The sequence below is a fragment of the Cinclus cinclus genome, chromosome 4 (genome assembly GCF_963662255.1).
Source record: "Cinclus cinclus chromosome 4, bCinCin1.1, whole genome shotgun sequence".
Classification (NCBI taxonomy): domain Eukaryota; kingdom Metazoa; phylum Chordata; class Aves; order Passeriformes; family Cinclidae; genus Cinclus; species Cinclus cinclus.
The window spans coordinates 51,305,451-51,325,392 of NC_085049.1; the positions used below are offsets into that span (position 1 = coordinate 51,305,451).

At 34.4% G+C, this 19,942-nt stretch overlaps 1 protein-coding gene across 1 annotated transcript in view; it reads left to right on the forward strand.

The window, feature by feature from the left end:
- LRRIQ1 (leucine rich repeats and IQ motif containing 1) overlaps positions 1–19,942 on the forward strand; it is a 102,084-nt gene that overhangs the window by 10,645 nt on the left and 71,497 nt on the right. Inside the window, exons 10-14 of the mRNA XM_062492514.1 lie at positions 3,634–3,827; positions 4,730–4,857; positions 10,923–10,996; positions 11,294–11,387; positions 14,098–14,274. Coding sequence (XP_062348498.1) covers positions 3,634–3,827; positions 4,730–4,857; positions 10,923–10,996; positions 11,294–11,387; positions 14,098–14,274 — 667 coding nt within the window. The remainder of the gene's footprint in view (positions 1–3,633; positions 3,828–4,729; positions 4,858–10,922; positions 10,997–11,293; positions 11,388–14,097; positions 14,275–19,942) is intronic.

A 19,942-nucleotide genomic window follows, 5' to 3' on the forward strand; every position in this document is an offset into this window, starting at 1 on the left:
AACTGCACTAAGTTAGCTGGACTATGTGAGTAGCCTGAGTTAAGATTATCTACAGACATAATGAAAGCAAAGCCTAGCTGTGCAACTGCAGGGAATTCCAGGGTATTGCTGACTGGCACAGTAAGTAGTTAACATAGAAATCATGTTGTCTGTCTTGAGTCTGCTGGACAATAGGAAAATAATTAAAAACAATTATTAAGCTCATAGATGAAACACATTCACATAAGACTTGTAAATAAGAAGTAGTTCCACTGTTAAATAAGACTGTTAAGTAACCCCATGAACATGGAAAATACAGTTTCATGATAAACAGCAAGGGTGTAGCAAACAGAAAATGGGAAAGCTTAAAAACATTCTGTAGATGTAGAGACTTTGATGAAGATATTATCAATATTTTTTGCTAATATATTTAAATGTTAGTACTCGTGAAGAAAATTTTTAATATGTGAAAATAAAAGTGCTGAGAAATCAATGTTTACTGTAAAAGCATATCAGTACTCTAATGAGGAACATTAAAATGGTTAAAAAGTTTCATCCATGTTCTTGTGGCAAATAGTGCTTGATAAGATTCTTATTCAGATTGATCTTATTTGATAAAAATGTCTGCAAGGTTACTGTAAGATTGACATTGTTTTAGTGGATGACATTTAACATTTAAGAATGTGGCATCGGTGTGGAGTGTGGTAACTTCATACAGCCCAAGTGGAGTAAGATCCTCTGGTACTTTCTCTTTTGTGCAGTGCACTGCTACAGTTACTGAGTCTCTAATAAATTTAAGTGGGTAAATAAATGTTCACAAAGTCATCTTCAAACGTGGGTTTTATTCGTTTCCGGAATTGCTTTGAGGATTTTAGGTTAAAACAGCTGCATAATACAGGATTTATTTCATATCATATTTAGTAGGTGCACAGAATGCATAAAAATGGATTTGTGGCTTATAAAATGTTAGGATATCCCTCACGTCTGTAAATCCTGCAGGATGTCCCTTAGCAATTTTGGAAGTTCCAGTACTGTGCAGTAAAGCTTATTTACGTTTATAATATTTAAGTTTTAGTGACTTATTGTAGGAAATTTCTGGCATACTATGATTTCTCCTTTTATTCTTTTCTCCTTTCATTGAAATATAGCATCAATAAGGGAAAAACTAGGGTTTCCAAAAATCCCTTAAAAATAGCAGTAAGAGAAATATTCTCAATTATACTTTTTTCCCCTTAAGAATACATGATCTCAAATTACATAATTGTGACAGTAACACACTGAAGTTGAGTGCACATGTTTGTATTTTGAGGGTGAATGCTTTACTTAAAAATTTTCATGCACAAAAACTATTAGCATTCTGACTCAAGTCTTCGAATACACTTCTGCAGGGTATCTACATTGCCATAGAATGCTGGGTAAAAATCCTGGCAACTCGAATAGTAGTGCATAACCATGGATGATCATAAATGCTGCTTTCAATATACTCTTTTTAAGACAGCATAGAGTGGGGTTTTTTTTATCAGATGCCTTTTTAGTTTTGTTTTTTTGAGGGTTTTATTTGGGGTTTTTTTGTCATTTTTATGTTTGCTGTCAGCTTTCACCCTGTTGTTAGTTGTCTTTGTCACACCTAGAAGTGACTTCAGAACTGCATCAATAGCTGAGAGTCCCTTGCTAGCAGACTTCAGCTGCACTTTGAAAATTGCTGAGAACTTACATAAAGGTTCTCCTTGAATCTTGCTGAAACCATGTATTTATCAACAAAATGCTTTTCCTATGGCTGCTATAACTTTTGTTTGTTGCATCATATGTAAAACACACAATATCTTGTGGAAATGTGCAGAAAACTTTCATGCTTATGTTTGATTTTGCATGTGGGCAGAAGAACCAGTAAAACACCATCTGTTTGTATTTACATTATTATTGTGTGTTTTCTGTTGGACTGCATTTGATAATTCCAGAATATTCTGAATGATATTCAGGTGAGGAAGAGTAAAAAAAGGTGCTTTGCATACAGAGAAGAAAATTTCCAGATTCTGTTTTACCTACTTGTCTTTTCTTATCGTGTGTGCAGTCTCTCTTCTCAGTCCCACTACAGGCTCACAGAGTGCTTTTAAAGTTTCCAGTACTGCTAAGCTGGTAACTGAGAAGTGGAGCTTTAAGAAGCAACCGCTCTTACGAGGAAGTCTTGGGAGCCAACGCAGGAAAACATGAAAGTGTTTCTGAAACCACTAGATGGTGCTGGTTCCTTTTTTATCTGTGTCTAAGCACGAAAGAAAAATACAGAGCAGGATTTTGCAGCCAGGGTAGTAATGTCATGGGCATGTTTGAAATGTTTCAGAATAACTAAAGATTTGCATATTTATTTCCTAAAGCACAGTTTTGAAGTTAGATTATAGGACGTGTGTTATATTTAAGATGACATGACTTTAATGTCAGACAATTGCATTCTTTTCACTAAGTACTTTCCATTTTTAAATTAAAATTATTGGAATGCCTATAGTGAGAAGTTTTAAGAATTTACTGCTGTTTTGATATTTAATTTTTTGCTTCAGTTTTCTCCTTATAATTTGTTTTCATATATAAGTCCTCTTCTGTGTTCTCAATAGTTCATGGTGCAAACTGATCTCTGGTTTCATAATCTGGTTTGTTTTCAGAGGACAGTCACAAAGACAGTCACTATTTGAAAGCTCATCCAGCTTTCTTTGGGGAACTTGTGAAATTTTGGGTGGGATAAAGATGAGACAAAGTGTTCCCTCAAATAATCCTAACTTAACTAAATTATCTAATACATGAAACAGAAGTAAAATCAGAAATTCCTTATTTTAGATAAGTTTTGTAAAGGATATCCCTTCAAAGGATTTTTTTTTACTACAGAGATACAGAAAAGCTGCTTGGATCTGTAGCAAGTTAGATGGATCAGTGTCATTGCATGTGTAAGATTGTGGGATGGCAATGTAATTTTTGCTGTTGTAAGGATGATTTGGGTTACATTCTGTGCAAGAAACAGATGCTGATGGGAATTGCTTTGCCTTTCTTTTGTGGAGAGATTGCATAGTCATTCATGTAGATGGCAGGAGTAAATTTGTTGAGAGTGGAATGGCTATGGTGCTATAACTTTGTTCTTAAAGGCACTAAATTTTCTTTATAAATTTCTTAAAAAGATTTTGTCATTATTCCTTAGACAAGACTAATTTAAATAATAACAGTGGTACTGGCCTAAGTTTTAATGCAGTTTTTCCTAACCTTGCTGATACATTAACAAGAAACCTTCAAAAAATGAAATAATAAAAATTAACAAACACAGTGGGTTTGTTCTGATTGATTATTTTAAGAGGGCTGTTAGCATTTCACAGAGCAGTTGTAAAGCTGTTAAAGCACAGTAAGTACAGTTTATCACTAAAAGAATGTTCTCTTCCAACAGAAGTACCAAAAAGATTATGAACTGTTATTATTGCTTGATTAACAGGATCAGAAATTTGTGAACCATATGCACTGTATATGCAATAGGGTCAAAATACAGTAATTCTTTTTAAACCCTATGTGGAAGTATTACTAATTGTTACATCAGAGAAGATACAGAAAATTCAGAGTTTTCTTAGTATTTGAATGACAAGAGATTTTTATTTCATCATGTCTTAAATCTTGAACTTTCAGGTGGCCTGGAGTCACTGAAAAATCTTCAACAATTAATAGTGGACCATAATCAGTTAATCAGCACAAAAGGTCTTTGTGAGGTACCTACTCTCATTCACCTAGACTGCTCTTTCAATCATCTCGCACAAGTTGAAGGCATTGAGAATTGTGGCCTGCTTCAGGTTCTGAAGTTGCAGGGCAATAATCTCCAGGAGGTAAAAGCTTTGAATTTAGTGGCTGTTGTGCCTACATCTTTGCTAACAGTTGTATTTTTCAGCATTTTGAGCACGTGCTCTTTGATTGGTGTGGGATATTTCATGCTCTTAGGTAAGACTTTTTTTCCCCTTATCAGAGGGCAATTTTTCAAAGATACAAATGGCTAGCAGTTAATTGTTTTCTTACTCCCAAGTCCTTGAAAAATTGGACTCTGTGATTAAGGTTTCTCCTTCATTTATAGCATCTAGTTTTTGATTTTATATAATTCCGATTATATGATTCTGATTTTGTGTAACAAAAGATTGCTATTACTTATAGGTCCTGTTATAATATTAAGATAATTATAACAGGCTGGTAATAATGATATAATTGTTGTTACATATAAGTAATTGCTTCTTACCATTACTAATGTGTAATGATAATATCATTATTAACACCTTGATGATAATCATGTTATTTAATGTATGTTGATTCTCCAAAACTTGAATTTTGTGCTGCAGTGTTTAAAGAGAAAAGTTGTTTGCTAACTCTTTGCTTAATCGTATTTACTAGCAGTTATTCTCCTATGAATTCAAGTGATGAAAAGCACTGTCAATAAGCAACAAATAACTGCATGAATAAAATAGTAAGGGTGTGACTCTTGGGCTCTTGAGATTTTTTTTCTTTAATTTTTTATATTGACTATTCAGGTGTGATAGAAGGCATTAAAAAGTATTTACCACCTGATAGATAGAGATTATGTGTGACAACTGGTACATACATAATAAGGAAATTATACATATGTCCAAAATGTGAGTTTTGCTTGTACTTAGTAATGATTTATGAAAAGCATCTGGTAAGCATTCCATTGTTATTTCTCTAATTTATATTAATCTTAAATAACCATCTTCTTTCTATTTAGCTTCCAAGACTGGAAAATCATGTTCTCTTAAGAGAACTATATTTGGATGACAATAGCATTTCTTCTTTGAGAATGCTTTCTTTGTATTGGTTGCCTCTATTGCAAATTCTTTTGCTGTCTCAAAATAGGTAAGTAAGAAACAGTCTTCTAATTATAGAACTGATCCAGAGGAATTTATTAACATTACATTTGTCTGAAAAGTATAATTCTCAGTATGGTTGAAATTTTACTATCTTTTTGGGATATTCTTTAAAAATAAAAATATGTGGTTGGCATGTAATTACATTGGCTACCTCTATGTAAGAAAATTTGAAACAGCATTAACTATGTAAATTAATTTTTTTGTTTTAGATGTTATGTGAAAATAATTCTTGAGCATTGAGGCATTATTAAAACCATGGTGGGTTTCTTTCTTTCTTTAGCAATTGTTTCTAGAGTATGTCTGTCAAACTTCATATTTCACAGCTAGCTTATTCAAAACAGACTTTGAAGGCTAAGTTAAGGGCAAGTACTAGAGTTAGAAAGGACAAATAAAAATGTTTTTTATTTTACATACATATGTTAATATCCTCCAAAACAAGTATATTTGCTTTAGCTTTTCTCTCTTATGGTTCTGTTTAAAAGGTATAAAATAAAGAAGGATTGAGACAAGCAGCATAAAACTGGATCATGCACTCAAGTTCTCTGTAATTAGTTTTCTGTTTGTTTTCTAAGATAATCTATGTGTCTTTAGAGGTAGAATGACCAGATATCCTGGATTAAAAGTCTTTTTTCCCCCACCCCCCATTTTTCTCAATTTAACTTCTGCTAAAAACAATATGAAGCATTTATTAGAATTTTCAATATGTTAATAGGAGTATTGATTTTAAATTAATATCCATTATTTTTCTATACTGTGATCATTTTGTTCTGAATAAGACTGATCTTAGCTTAACAAACAGAATACTACATACCATATATAGGAATACACTCTCAACTAATTACTTCACTCTCCTGTTAGTGAACAGATGTTTCTAAAGAGTGATTCATCTGCCATTTATAGCTGCCTGCTTTGAGACTAATCATAGCCTAAAAGTGCCTGTCCATCTTCACTGACTAGTAAAAAAATCAAAATGACCACCTCATGTATAGGTGTCTACATCTGAACAGAAGAATCCCATCCTGTGTGACATTTAGTTCAGCAGAGCCAATTGTGTCTGGGAGTCTGTGGGAAAAAATAAAACTGAGTCCAGCTATTATAAGCAATGTCCTTAATGGAAATTGAATATTATTTAAGTATATGCAACCTATATTTTTAGAGAACTTTTCAAACTGTTTTCATAACATCTCTAGTGAGATACTATTCATGGAGATTCTTGGATATAAATAAAATACCTACAGAACCTAATCTCCAAGTTCCTGCTCAGTCTTCTAGGGTTTGGGATTTTTTTGTTCCCATATTAATTCTTTTGGAGTTTGGAAAAAGTGCTTTCTGCCTGTGATTAAGTGAGTGCATTATATGTTAAGCTTTGGATTTTGAGTCACACCGCTTGATTTAATTCTTACTCTTAATTAGCTTTTTTTTTTCCTTGTCCACTTTTTTCTGGAACACATAATAATGTGGCTCTATATTCTTGTAGTTTCCTCTTCATCCTTCAGTGTAGCTATCCCGTGTGTAATAAAGTGTTTGCAAAACTCCTTGAAGATCTCATACGCCTTCCAGGGGAGCACATCTCAGGGATAGCTTGAATGCAGCCTCTGGATTTAGGTTGTGCTGTGCTGGTCATATAGTTATACCTTAAGTCACTTGCCTATCCTACCATCGTACAGTTTTTAATGGCCATTGTAGTGCTTGCTCTGGTTTTCCAGTAGCCAAGCACAGATGTAGTGTTTGGTTTTCTGAATTCCTTTTGCTGGGCTATGAGAAAGGAGATATTGTTGCATCAACAAACTGGATGTGCTGAAAATATGTGTGCATCTTGCCCCCAAACCATTCCCCTTTCCATGATGTATCTATAACTTTTGTCAAATCTTTGTGACAAACAGGACAAGATAGCCATAAATTCATATTAAAAGCCTCAAAATTCCTGGCATTTCAGTAGCCTGCTCTGTTACACTCACTTTATGTACACTTATAAGCAGCTCCATATGTGTGTGCTATAGGATAAGTAACTTGATGTTCCATAGAAACAGTGAATGTAATGGAGTAAGCTGTTGAAAGAAAAGCTGTTTCTTTACTTTTATCCTACAGCCAGTGCAATTTTATGAATTTTTTCCAAGTGTGCAGTGAGTGCCATTTCCTCTTTACTGATTGCAGGAAGCCAATATAATGATAATGCTATGAATCTATTTTTTTCTGAAAGTGATGTACTGTGAAAAGAAAATTCTTATACTAATTTACAGGACATTTTTATTCCTGAGATGCTTTGTCTGCATCATAAACCTGAAATTGTCAAAGGTAAAACTCCAAAAATTATTTGTTTTAAATTGTTTTAAACCTGCAGTCTAACAAGGAGCTAAAACAGGTAGTGATTAACTCCTTCAAATGGAAAAAAGACAGCTATTTCACCACTGCTGCTTTTATGAAGTGTTTTATTGTGGCTTTTATATACAAAGAATATTCTTGATCAATGTGCAGTTGAACAGAGACAGTGATGAATTTCCTTTTGACTTGGTTACTGCAGAACTTGGACTATTAAGATCCGTTCTCTATTTTATAGCAGCTGAAGACACAACTGTTAAGTTAGTTTTAAAAAGGGACATATTCTTTTTTCTTCCTTTGTGGATAAAAATTTAGGTATAGGGGGAAACAACCTTGTCCTTGGGTAAAATTCATAAATTTTTAATATGTGTTAAGACTTCCTGTGGCATTTATATTTACGTGTATCTTTACATGTATATTTACAAATGTAATCCCATTTAATTTATGTAGTTTACTAGTTAATGTCTTATTCATTTAAAGGTTTTACAGTGAGACACTAAATGTGCTGTTCAGGTAGCCCTTTTTTTTCAACTTCAAAGAGGCAAAATCCCTCCTAACATTTCTGTTCTAATGTGGTATTAATAAGACAAAGTTGTTCCTTTTTTTTTTTTTTTTGCTCTCTTGCTTTTCACTAAGATATCCTAAGTGAGATAGACATTAAAACAAAAAAAAAAAAAATAATGCAGTGAACTCAAAAGTTCCTTTCATTTTGGGAAAATGGTTTGTCCCGAATCAAATTTGTTGTGTACATGTTGCTCCCATGTTTTTACATCTAGATGCATATTATTCCTAAAAGGCTTTTACTAGAAATGCTAAAACGTTGGCTCTTTCTTAGCATGCATTCTTCTCTCAAATATATCTGGTATCTGTATTTTTAACTGAATTTCTCAGATGTGAGAGTTAAGCTCCTTGCAGGCCATGATGTTTTGAGAATTTGACCACTTTTCCAGAATTATCATGACAAATCTAAATGTCATTGGATGTTGAAATAAGCCATTCATGAAAAAAGCTGTATTGATATATAGTGGTTTCCTATCCTTACAACTCTAGATTTTTCAGTAATTTGTTGCTGGTGATAAGTTTATCTCTAAGTATGTGGCATCATGGCTAATGTACTTGAAGTACTGCCTACTAGAGTATTCAAGAAGTGAAGTGGCTACCTGACAAATTTCCTATATTCTGTATATTTGCTGCTCATAAATACAATGATTATTGCAAACTGAACTGTCTTTAATTTAAGGAATGAAAAAGAAATTTGGTCTTTGCCTAAAGATCTAGATTATAGTAAATTTATTTTAGTTATTTTGCCCTGCTTCCTGCTAATGGTGTATTAGCATCAACACTAATTTTTCTGGGGAAAAGCAGTTGCACAGCAGAATTTATACTATCTTGAGCAGTAACTGCCATTCATGTTCAGAAACACAATTTTATTTTTTCTGATGGATACTTGCAACTATTCTTAAATCTTGATTTCTGATGCAGCCACATAAACTACATAAACTCTGTCTCTGGCCTCTTCTGGTAGCGCTTTAAATGGGAGCAGAAAAAGGAAGCTATAGCTTGCTTTTTTGTGAATATCTTTTACTTTTGTGTCTTCTTTGTAATTTATATCTCTCTTATGCCCAGGGCTAATGTGACAAGGTCAAGTAGTATTAAGTTTTCAGTAATGTCCTTTGTCTTTCTGGTTTGAATTTTCTTAGGAAAAAAATTAACAAAGAATGTCAGTAAAGGGAAAGCTATAGAATGACGGAGAAATGTTTTAACTCTCATAATGCCAACGGCAGGCAAAGACAGTCCAGGAGACAAGTTCTAATTCATCACAACCTATCCTGATAAAGATCCAGAGAACTCATAAATAAAAGCTCTGCATTATTTTTTGTCCCTTATGCAAAATATGGCATTTGTCTTCTGAATATATGAATCTATAGTTCTGAATTTTCAGCTTTTGCAGCCATACTTTTAGCCAGTAATATCAATGATGATATTTGCTATGAATATTAAATATATTTAGGTACTGTTGACTGATGATGACAAACTAAAATGCTGAAATTTGTAGTTCTATATACAGATCTACAGATAAGGCTTAATGCTTTATAGAGTCAATAGTTGTTCATAATTATTTCATTCCATGGAAAACTTCCATGGCATGAAGGAAATAGAACTAAGTAGGACTAGAACCAGGACAACTTTAAAATGTAGTTTGAAAAAGAAATGGAAGTACAGTGGCACATACTCAGTTGTCTTTATATCTGTTTCTCTGAATTTGCTCTTAAGATGTTATGTTGTCTTCTCAACTGAATGTGGAAATTATTTTTTTTTCTGTTTTGAATTTGGTTGTATTTTCTGTATGATTAAATAATCTACAGCTAATATTTATTCCATAATTTGTGCACCAGAGTAAAATTCAGCTCTGCCTTTCAGTTGTAAAGCCTGTGCTGGAAACACAACATATTCAGACATTTCACTAACAAAGATGCATTTTTTTCTCTCAACAATTTTGAGTACTTTTTTTTAGGGCCATATTTCAGACAAAAAAATGATCATTTATCCCTTTCAAAAAGCACTACACCCTCAAAAAAATACTAATTTCTGTGAAAATTAGCAGTCACAAACTGACCACATACAGTGACATTTCTGTTATGATTCTCTATGATGCTAGGACCTTGCCCTTACAGGGATGAAACATGTTACCTAAACATGTATTTCTTTAAAAAAGCTGTAGTTAGTGAACCAGGTCCTTAAACATTCAAGTTTTAGTTGATAATTGGGATTCTTTGCATCTTGATTTTTACTTTTTCCTGCCTCTTTCATATTTAATATAAACCAAGATAAACTTTAATCTGAAAGCTAATATTTGGCAATAACCTGGCAGGTGAACAAACCATTCAACATTCATTCTTGCATTAATGAAAGTTTGTAAGCAAAGAAATAACGCTGAGCCATAATCCTTTAGAAGTAGCAATAACTCACATCTTAAAGTCCCAGCCCCTTTGTATAGATGAATGTCAGCTCAGTTTCTTTACATTTACTCTTCAATACTGCAAATTTTGTCCTGTCTTTAGTGCTGCTTTGCTGCATTATTGCTCAAGAAAATCTCTGATAATGAAAGAAAGGCTATTCCAAAAGCAGTTCCATAACTGTCTCAGTAATCAGCACCTATTTGACACAATCTCACAGAAGCAGTAACACAGAGGAAGCACTAAACATGTGTTACATGATAGTGCAGACTTGACCTGTTGAAAAATACATCCATGAAAACAGTTGTGCTAGTTTTAGGATCTAGGAAGTAGCATGCTGATTGGAGAAGAGAAACAACTTGATAAGAAGTCTGAGGAAAGAGGAAAGAAGCCAAGCAAATTTTATTTTTTCTCCAGAATCAGGACTTTCTATTAGTACCATTCTAGTTATGGTGCCTAAAGAAAAGCCATCTGAGTTGTGTAAATTTTATAAGACTTTAGATCTTCAGCACTAAATGGAGGGAACAGAATGAAATATTTATCAGATAAATAACTATTAATGATAAAATATTAAAAGCTGAGATGCTGAGTAAACAAAGAAATATTTTCAAGTTAAAATTTCAGTAATTAGGCCTAGCATCTTGGATAGATAAATGGGCATTTTCTTATATAAATAAGTAAATTGTCGTACCTGCAAAAGATTCTGGTGCCTTTCTGTTGATGAACTGCTGTTTAAATTTATTTTTTTAAAAAATCTTTTCTGTTTTTTTCTTAGATTAACTGACCTTGTGCCTTTAAATTCATTTGTATTTTTGGAAAAGCTAGATATCAAAAATAACTGCTTGTCAGGTGAGTTGTGCTGAAAAAAAACCCCAAAACATTAAAATAAGAATTTTCTAGTTAAATTATAAATTTATTTGAATGGGACTGTTCCCATGTATTTATTAGAGACATTAATATGGAAAATATGCAAATATTTTCCAAACATGAATGTTATAGGTATTAGTTAAAACTATACTGTATGGATAGCAGTCTAGTATTTAGGACTTTATGTTGTTGGTACATTTTATTTTCATGTAAGATTTTATGGGAAATAAGATGGTTCTGCATTCGGACGTATTTAGGTTTCTTTCTGCTATACTACAGATCTTAAAGAAGTCCATACATGGTTTAGTGGATGCCGTAAACTAAAGGAGTTGTCATTGAGTGGGAATCCTCTTCTCCAAGAAAAGAACTGGAGGTAAAAAAAATACTTTGATTTGCTAAATCACAAATCAAAATCAGATAATGGATTGTTGTATGTATCTTAGTTAAATAGTAGAAACACTCCCACATAGTCTGAACAGTCTTGCTGGTGTGACAGGTTCATATTGCACATAGCTAGTGAAGGGGTAGTGTCTGCTAGAAGAAAAAGTCAGGATGAATGTTTGATTTTTCCTTAGTAGTTGCAAATTAGTGTTTTTTTATGCTTCTTCAATTTCCTCATCTCTATATCAAAAATTAATTGCTCTTATAATTATGAAAGAGATGTAAGGGTAATGCAGTCATTTGCCCTTGAGTGGTGTATAATACTGGAATAATGATCAAAAAAGTCAAAGATCTAGTCCTAGAGATTATGATGTGTCTCTATATAAAAAATATGTAGGGCAGAAAAGGAACTTGACATATGAAATGCTATGCAGTTACCATGATTCCTGAAATAAGTACTTGTATAGATTTGTAAACCACAGGAGTAAAATTGCAAATGAATAGGTTTTTTGTATAATTTTTTGCATATTAGACATAGTACTTGATGTATGGCCTCCCTAGTGCCAAGTACAGGGGTATGATCACTGCCCTCGTCCTGCTGTCCACACTAAAACCTGAAAAACCAAAATCACCCTTACATTTATATCTTCCATTTGAAGATTTTTGTACAAATTTAGGATTACCAATCAAAAGAGAAAACTATTTCAAACTTTTAGTTAGAAGAAAGCTGTACAAGTAAGTACATTCTTGATTGGTTTGGTTGATTTTTTAATGAACAGACTTATTTTCACCCCATGGTTCCTGGAGGTAATTTCATTCATAAATTTCTGTGAATGTTAAATTTCCATTTCCATTGTTTGAATTCCCAATATTTTACAAAACTAAGTGTTATTTCACTTGTAACCTGAAGGGAAAAGCTTTCTGAATTTCAATTTAGCTATGAGAACTGACACTTTAGATTGCTTAAACCAATACAGCTTTCATGATTAGACAAGAGATTAATTTGTCTAAAGGATTTAAAGTATGGGATACTTTGAATTATGGATTTGCTGAATACAGCATTGACTGTAACTTCAGACAATATGTTCCAGCGAACTTTGCATAACCCCTTGATTCCAACAAAGGAATTAGTTGTAAAATTTCCCAATTGGTTTTGTACTTTCATGTCCAGCCAGCGATAACACCAACAAAAGTGAAGTAGTAAGAAATCTCTTTCTAAAAATTAAACCCTGGGATCAGTCTGAGCACTCCTAGGGGAATATGTTTCAATGCCGTAATGATTAATAGAGCCTCTTAAGTGACAGAATATTCACCAGGAAGTTTTCACGAAATGAAATATTGACTCAGCCCTTCACCAGGAGAAACCAGTTGGAAAAATGAGTGTTGAGATCCCACAGCTCTAAGAGACAAAACTTCCATCATTGATCAGCTTTGATATATCACTGTTTTGGCGTATCGCTATTCAACTTCAGCTTTGGTAATTTCTGTCTATGTGTTCGATCTAAACCCGTGATTTTATTCCAAATGTACTTCAGACGATCTTAGCCTTCATTGATGGACAGTAGAAAAGGAAAAAGGAAAGTTTCCTATTTGCAAAAGACCAATGTTCTATTCTGTTATTTGGAATATTACGACACAGTTGTAGAGACTTTCTCTGATTTTAAACTTAGAGTATGTTTTCTGAGTTGAGTAGTACTCCTTTGACTTCACAGGGAATAGTCAGGGAGTTCCAAAATTTTGAAAGCAATATTATCTTTTTCAATAATAGGTGGATTTACAGCGTACAATTAGTATTCTTTCGAGTTTTTGTTACTTAAATCAGAGTTAATGAAAATATTGAGAGTTGATATAATTTTGCAGTCTTCAAACTTTCAACAAATTTGGTTTGGTACAAAAATATGTGAAACAAGATTGCAGTACCAGTTTGCATCTCTCAGTAACTTAAATGAGACCACATTGAGACCACATTTTAAATGTTTTTGATGGTTTGTTTGATTATTTGTTTCTTAGTTAGGTAAGTTTCTCATATATATTTTTCCTTGCATCAATGACCACAGCTGTCCTTTTTATATCAAGGAAATTTCATCTTTGCTCTCATTCCTTTCACTGACCTGAATTCAGTATTTCAAAAGTAGATTTTTTTTTTTTTCCTGTCAGGCATACCAAATAGCATGTCAGTATATGTGGTATATGCAAATGATAAAGGGAGTAGAATTGACAAGGCTTAGTATTATGAAGAGTTTTAAAATTTAAGTTTTTTGATGCATCAACAAAATCACTACTGTATCTTAATCCTATGACTTAGTTTGCTGTTGCCTACTAATTGAATTATTACAGGTGCCTATGCACAAGTGTGTCAAATTTTCCTGTTAAGGTTTGTGTAGGTAAAGTTCTAGCTCTAGTGATTTGAGAATTTAGCCATTGACTTTCTTGGTGTCAGTATTTCAAAAGTGCTCTTTATACCAATGTAATATTAAGAAGTCTTGCTATGTTCTGTGCTTTGGTCTTTATATTATTCTTTAGTGCAGATATAAATTCTTAGTTAATATGTTAACATATGAAATAAGGACAAATACTTGGAAACATTTTGAGAATTATCTTTATGTTCTGTATTGTTACATGATTGTATCAATCAAATGGGTGCTTTAGCATAAGGACTTTGTCAAAAAACAAAAAACCAATTATATTTTTTTTTTCCTAAGGTCTTCCATGTTGGAGGTCCTGCCTAGTTTGCAGTTGCTTGATGGTGAAATCTTAACCCTTCATACTTTACCCACAATTGAAAGAATCAAAGCATCAGAATTAGGAACTTTTCTGAGACTTTGTCAAGTTCAAATTGAAGAAAATATTCAACTGAAAAAAAAGGCTGCTGAATTGGAGTACGTATTTATGTGAATACAAATTGCATTCAGAAATTTTTTAATGTATTCTTAGTGAAGTTCTTGTTGACATATGAATCAAATTTTAGGGTCTTTTGCCTGGAAATGTATTAGGATAAGAAAGAGATTAGAATAGTTGACTTCAGAGCAAAGTCTATTTTAGACATGTATTAAGTTATGGGGGCCTTGAGTTTTGTTTCTGTAAGTTTGAGAAAACAGGTGGTTCAAAACCTGCAGTTAGTAGTAGTTGAATAAATTCATAGACACAACATAGTACAGTGCTATGCAGGAGTTGTAGCTTAAATCCTGAAAGTTGTATAATCATATTAACATGATTTCCAACTTTTACTTGATCAAATCTAATTGGGCTGTTGGTTCAGTATGCTCTATTTTTATTTCTGCATTTGTTTTCCATGCATATGCTATTCGCACTCTAAATAATTGCAAAAGATTTGACCTCTTTTCTCTTAAGGCACTGAATTAGATGGTTCTGTTTACAGGTCTTTAATTTTGTCATGCTTGCTACCTTTATCACTGTTACCATGATTAGTTGTCCAGTAGCTTCAACTTAGACCACACAAGTGGTAAATTACACATGCTATGTTTTAATTGTTTTGTAGTATCTAAATATCTCAAAATTCTCATTTCTGCACATGGTAATATTGCATGGTTTTTTTTTTCTTTCATAGTTCCTTTTCATTTCCTGGCAGGTTCACAAAATCCTTACAGTCCTTTGAATATCCAACTTATGTTTTAATTTTTGGAAAAGTAGATTCTTTATTCTGCCAGGTACTGAATATTATGCCAGAGCAGGTGAAGCACGTGCTGTTTTACATTGCTTTAGTTTGGACTTTGCCTTGCATACTTTGTTGGTTCAGGAAAAGTATGCACTTTTTTTCAGAATCTGGCTTTTTTTCTGTTTGTGTTTAAGCCTGTATAACCATGGTATCTTGTTGCTAGCTAACAGTTTGTTACATTGTTGTATTATTGCAGCTTTTACTAAACTGCAATAAAATCTCCATAGCTCAGAATCAGATTAACTTGAAAAGAGGTTTGTATTAACAATTAGATTGAAATTAGTTGGGAGAAATTATATAGTGCATTTTTTTATGACAGATGTAATGTGCAAGTGGCTCCTAAAAGTCATATGTTTCTCCATTAAACCATCAAGATATGTCTTCTCCACTTCTGTGATTTTTGGCTTCTGGTTTGGAGATGGGAAGCTGATATTTCCTAATCTATTTACCATCCTGAAATGGTGTTCTCTCCTTCCTTTTTCATAAAATAAAATAGAGCTCTCCTTTTCTATGATTGAGAAAGTCTTTCCATGTCTGATATTTAGACAACATTATCCTTTTGCAGAAAAAAAAGCCTGTTTATAATTAGAATATGACTTGTGAACAAACTGTAGTAAAATCTAAGGACCTAAGTTTCATATACATTTCTGCAAGATGGTGAAAATGAGAGGGGAAAATCATATTCCTAAAATTTAATTTTTTATTTTATTCTACATGAATGGGCATAAGAAAAATAAATGTTGGGTTGTCAGGCTCAGATGATCCATTAATCATGAATAGAATGTGTCTCATGCTACTTTCTGGAAGCTGACTTGTACTTCTAATGTCTCTTACCAAAGACTGGGAACAGGAGACGAAGTGCACACTTACTGCACTTGCAGACCACAAGGATTCAAAGGCAGTTTTTGAGGGGAGGTGTCTTGGGGTGACTTTATGATGCTTGTATCCCAAATCATCTGTTCTGTTGGTGTTGAATATTGAGTTCTACAGCTTTAAGACTGGCTCCAGGAGTGAAGGGGGAGAGAAGAGGTGGAGAGTTTGCTATCAGAGACTGCACTTGCTGCCCTGCGTCCTTCACACAGACTGTGCTGTCTGCAGTGGACAGCAGGCGAGAGCTCTCCTTTGCTTTTGGTTGGATTTTCTGGCTGGCTGAGGCAAAGTTCCCTGGACTGTGGATTTTTTTCCCTTTTTCTTGGAATTGTTTGTACCTGCTCTGGACTGAAAACCCAGAAGAGCACTGGGAGCTCACACCTGTGTCCCACCAAGTCTGGCCTGAGCTGTGACATTTCCCAGCTCTGGAGGGACTGAGAACAGCCTGAGTGAGCCAGGCTGCAACCCATGGAAGGGACTCTGCTGAATTTGTCATCTCTTCGGAGCAGCGAGAGGTTCTGCTGTTTAGTATTGTTCATTTTTTGTGCTGAGAAGTGCTTTGCCCGTTAAATAAACAGGGGTTTTTTCCCCACTTTTCTCCAAGGAAATATTTTTCCTCGAACCAGCTGGGGGGAAGGACTGCTTGAATCTGTTTCCTAGAGGGAACCCATTCAAAGTTTTCCTCCCAGATTTGCCTTAAGCCAGGACAGGAGGGCAATCAGACATAGGCAAGGTGGGAGGACAGGTCACCAGGACCCTTGTAAATTCAACAAGGACAAGTGCCAAGTTCTTTACTTAGGAAGGATGTAAAGAAGGAAGCCTTCTGCCCTCCCCAGGCTACTTGCTGAGTGGAAGAGAGAAGGCCTTGACTCTGTCCAAGCACTCTTCAGCAGAACATTAGTGTTTTATCAATACAGTTTCAGTCACAAACCTGAACCACAGCATTGTATGGGAAAATGTAACGGGAATTAATTCATTCCAGCCAGAGATAGTACAACTGGACATAAAAAAAGGAAAAACCTTTTTAAGGGTGGTACAGTGATGAATTGCAGTAGGCTTCCCAGAGTCATCGTGTAGTCTTGTTCTTGGAGATTTCCAAGACCTGACTGGATAAAAACCTGAGCAGCCTGGTCTAACCCAGCTTTGAAGCAGAACGTTGAACCAGAGACCTCCTGAAGTTCTTTCAATTGAAAATTTTTCTATGATTCTATGTAAATTTTGAAAGAGAAATATTGCAAAGAGTCTGCAGATATTTAGGAAGAAGAGTAGTGGAAAGAGGTGATTATGTAAACTTCTCTTCTTTCCTGAATTCATGGTTTGGGTGAAGGGAGGGTGCGGAGTGTAGTGGAGGGGGGGTTGAGCTTTTGAGAATTCATTCGTGGTCTTTTAAATCAGTAACCATGACATGATTGAAGCATCTTGTATCAAATTTGATTTTAAAATTAATTTCTTGTGTGTTAAAGCCATCTATCTTTTGTTTTGACTGAAGTAAAATTTATGGATTACTTGAAAACCATTGCAAACTGTAGTTCATAAAAGGAACTCTAAACAACTTTTTTTTGTATATAAGCCTTAGCAGCATAGCTATTATATGTGCATATTGCAATACTTTGACTGAATTAATGTGTCATTGCTAAACAACAGGCCAACAATAGAGCAAACTTCTATCTGTTTCACATCTTGCTAAGTTATGAGCCCCTGTAGGTGCAACCTCAAGTATGTAAGCTGCCAAAAGTAATCACTGCTTGCTTCCCTAATCTGTTTCATATACCACTGCTGCCCATTTAAATTTTCTCTGCTGTTTCTTCCCAAAACTTCTCTGTTGTTGCCATGTTTAAGAATAAAATTGACTTTAAAATTGAATTTCTCTATTATACTAAATGTTTTGTCACATAGCTTTTAGATTACTTGTAATAAGTAATCATGTAAAAAAGTAATGTGATGTCTGTGCTGCAGCAATTTGTTTTCAGCCATCAGATGTGCAGTTGTCTGGCTAGTGGAACCTGAACTTTATAAATATTGTATGTATATTACAGTGAAAATGACAGGAATTTCATAAATGGTGTTGCAAGGAGAAAATGTGTCAACAGTGACCTGTTTCATGTTTGTCAGGAGCTTTGGTAAACTGCAGTTGAACATCAGTAATGATGCTTATAGAAGTTTCCCTGAGGACATTAGATTTTACCCCACATTATTGCAAACAAAAGCTCACGTAATTTGAGGTGTACTATTTGAATATTCCATTATTATAATTATAAAAGTCACAGTAGGGAAAAACGTTATATTAAGCAAGGTTTTAACTAGCACACGCTAGCATACAAAGGGGTGGAATATTAATTATGATTTAACTGCAAGGGCCAGGAGAAAACTGTCATTCCTGATCAGAACTGGCTTGTTTTTTCCCAGCTGTCCGTTTTGCTTCTGGGAGATTTGTTCTGCTGACTTTTCCAGATTTACTGTCTCATTCTGAGAAAATTATGCTCTTTGAATAACCAGGCAGGTGTGATTGCAGTAGAAAATTCTATACAAAAAGTGTTAGCTTTACAAGCAAGCTTCTGCCATCACTTTAAATTTCTTAAGTAGCAACATTTTTGCTGATATAAATTTCACTGGAAAGCCTTTAAGCATGAATAATTTGGCTTTTTCTATATTAGTTAAGTCAGCCTGTGCATGGACTCTTATGCTTCCTAGGTGCTGCCAGTGGGGTTTATTCCTCCCCATGTCTACTCCTCTGTTGCCATACTGCATGGCAATTGAGCAGATTTTGGTCTAAATTAACCAGGCCAGTGATGGATACTCTTTGTGAATTGATGTGAGGACTGAAATTGTAAGAGTCCTTAATAAATGCCTGACTTAAATTTCCAAATAGATTAAAATCTGATTCTAATGCTTCTATCTTTCCTCAAAGTCCCTGAAAAATGCTAGCAAAAATACAGAGGTATACAATCAAACAACAAAAAAAAAGTAGAGGCAGGTTTTTGCTCTTAGTGTTTTTCTATGAAAATAATATCTTGGTCTTTAGTAGCAGGGCTGCTAGTTTAGCACATTTGTACAGTACTGCAAGACTCGTCCCTTGCTCGTCTGGCTTATTGCCCCTTTCTCTCCCTGCAAAAGCAGTGGTTATGCTTTATGGTTATGCTAAGATTTGCATATGGCATAAATCACTTTCGCTTGTTATGATCAAAATAAAGTCGTGGGTAGCCTGGCAGTGATGGAACATGAAGGAATGTGCTGGTCAAAGCAGAAAGCCATAAAAACTTCGCTGTTGCAAGGCCACCATATTTATCTATATTTCATTGCATACTAAACAGCCAGACACTATGGATACTGGTGCTTCCGTAAGATAATTTCATTTCTTGTTTTGTCTTGATGCCAATTTATGCTTAAAACGTGATCAGATCTTAACCAAGAAGCAGTTCCAGGTTAAGTGTGACCAATAACACTGGAAAAGGTCTGAAAGGCAAACAATGAGTTTACATTAATTGAAAAGGAAATATGGTGGTATCAAAAGTCATTTTAATTACTTTGTCTTCTCTCTTTCCTTGTATGACTTTTTTACCATTGGAGAAGTAAGCCTGTCCTGTGTATTTTCCATTACAGCAGCTTCCGTTCTGTGGTTTGAATAAGCAATCTTCAGGAGCACATTTCTGATATCAAGAGTTCAGTGATGCTGAGACACTGAGAAAGTTGCAGTGATAGGATGTTTGATATCCCTGTTCACTGAAGGGAACCACCAAGCTGACTGCCACCAAGTTAGTATTGAAGCCCCATCGTGACCTCCGGTGTCTGTGCACTGGAGCTTTACCTTTGCAGGAGAACCTCAAACACACCATGCCACTTCGTTGCACATAGGTCTCTGATATAACACTTCAGCTTCATCTCTAGTTCCTTTAAACTAATCTGACTGCCTAAACCGAAAAGCTACTAATACAGAGGGCAGCCTAAAAATCCTGCAAATTAAAAGTATAGTTGAGGATTGCCAGAGAAGGTATGGGAGAGGG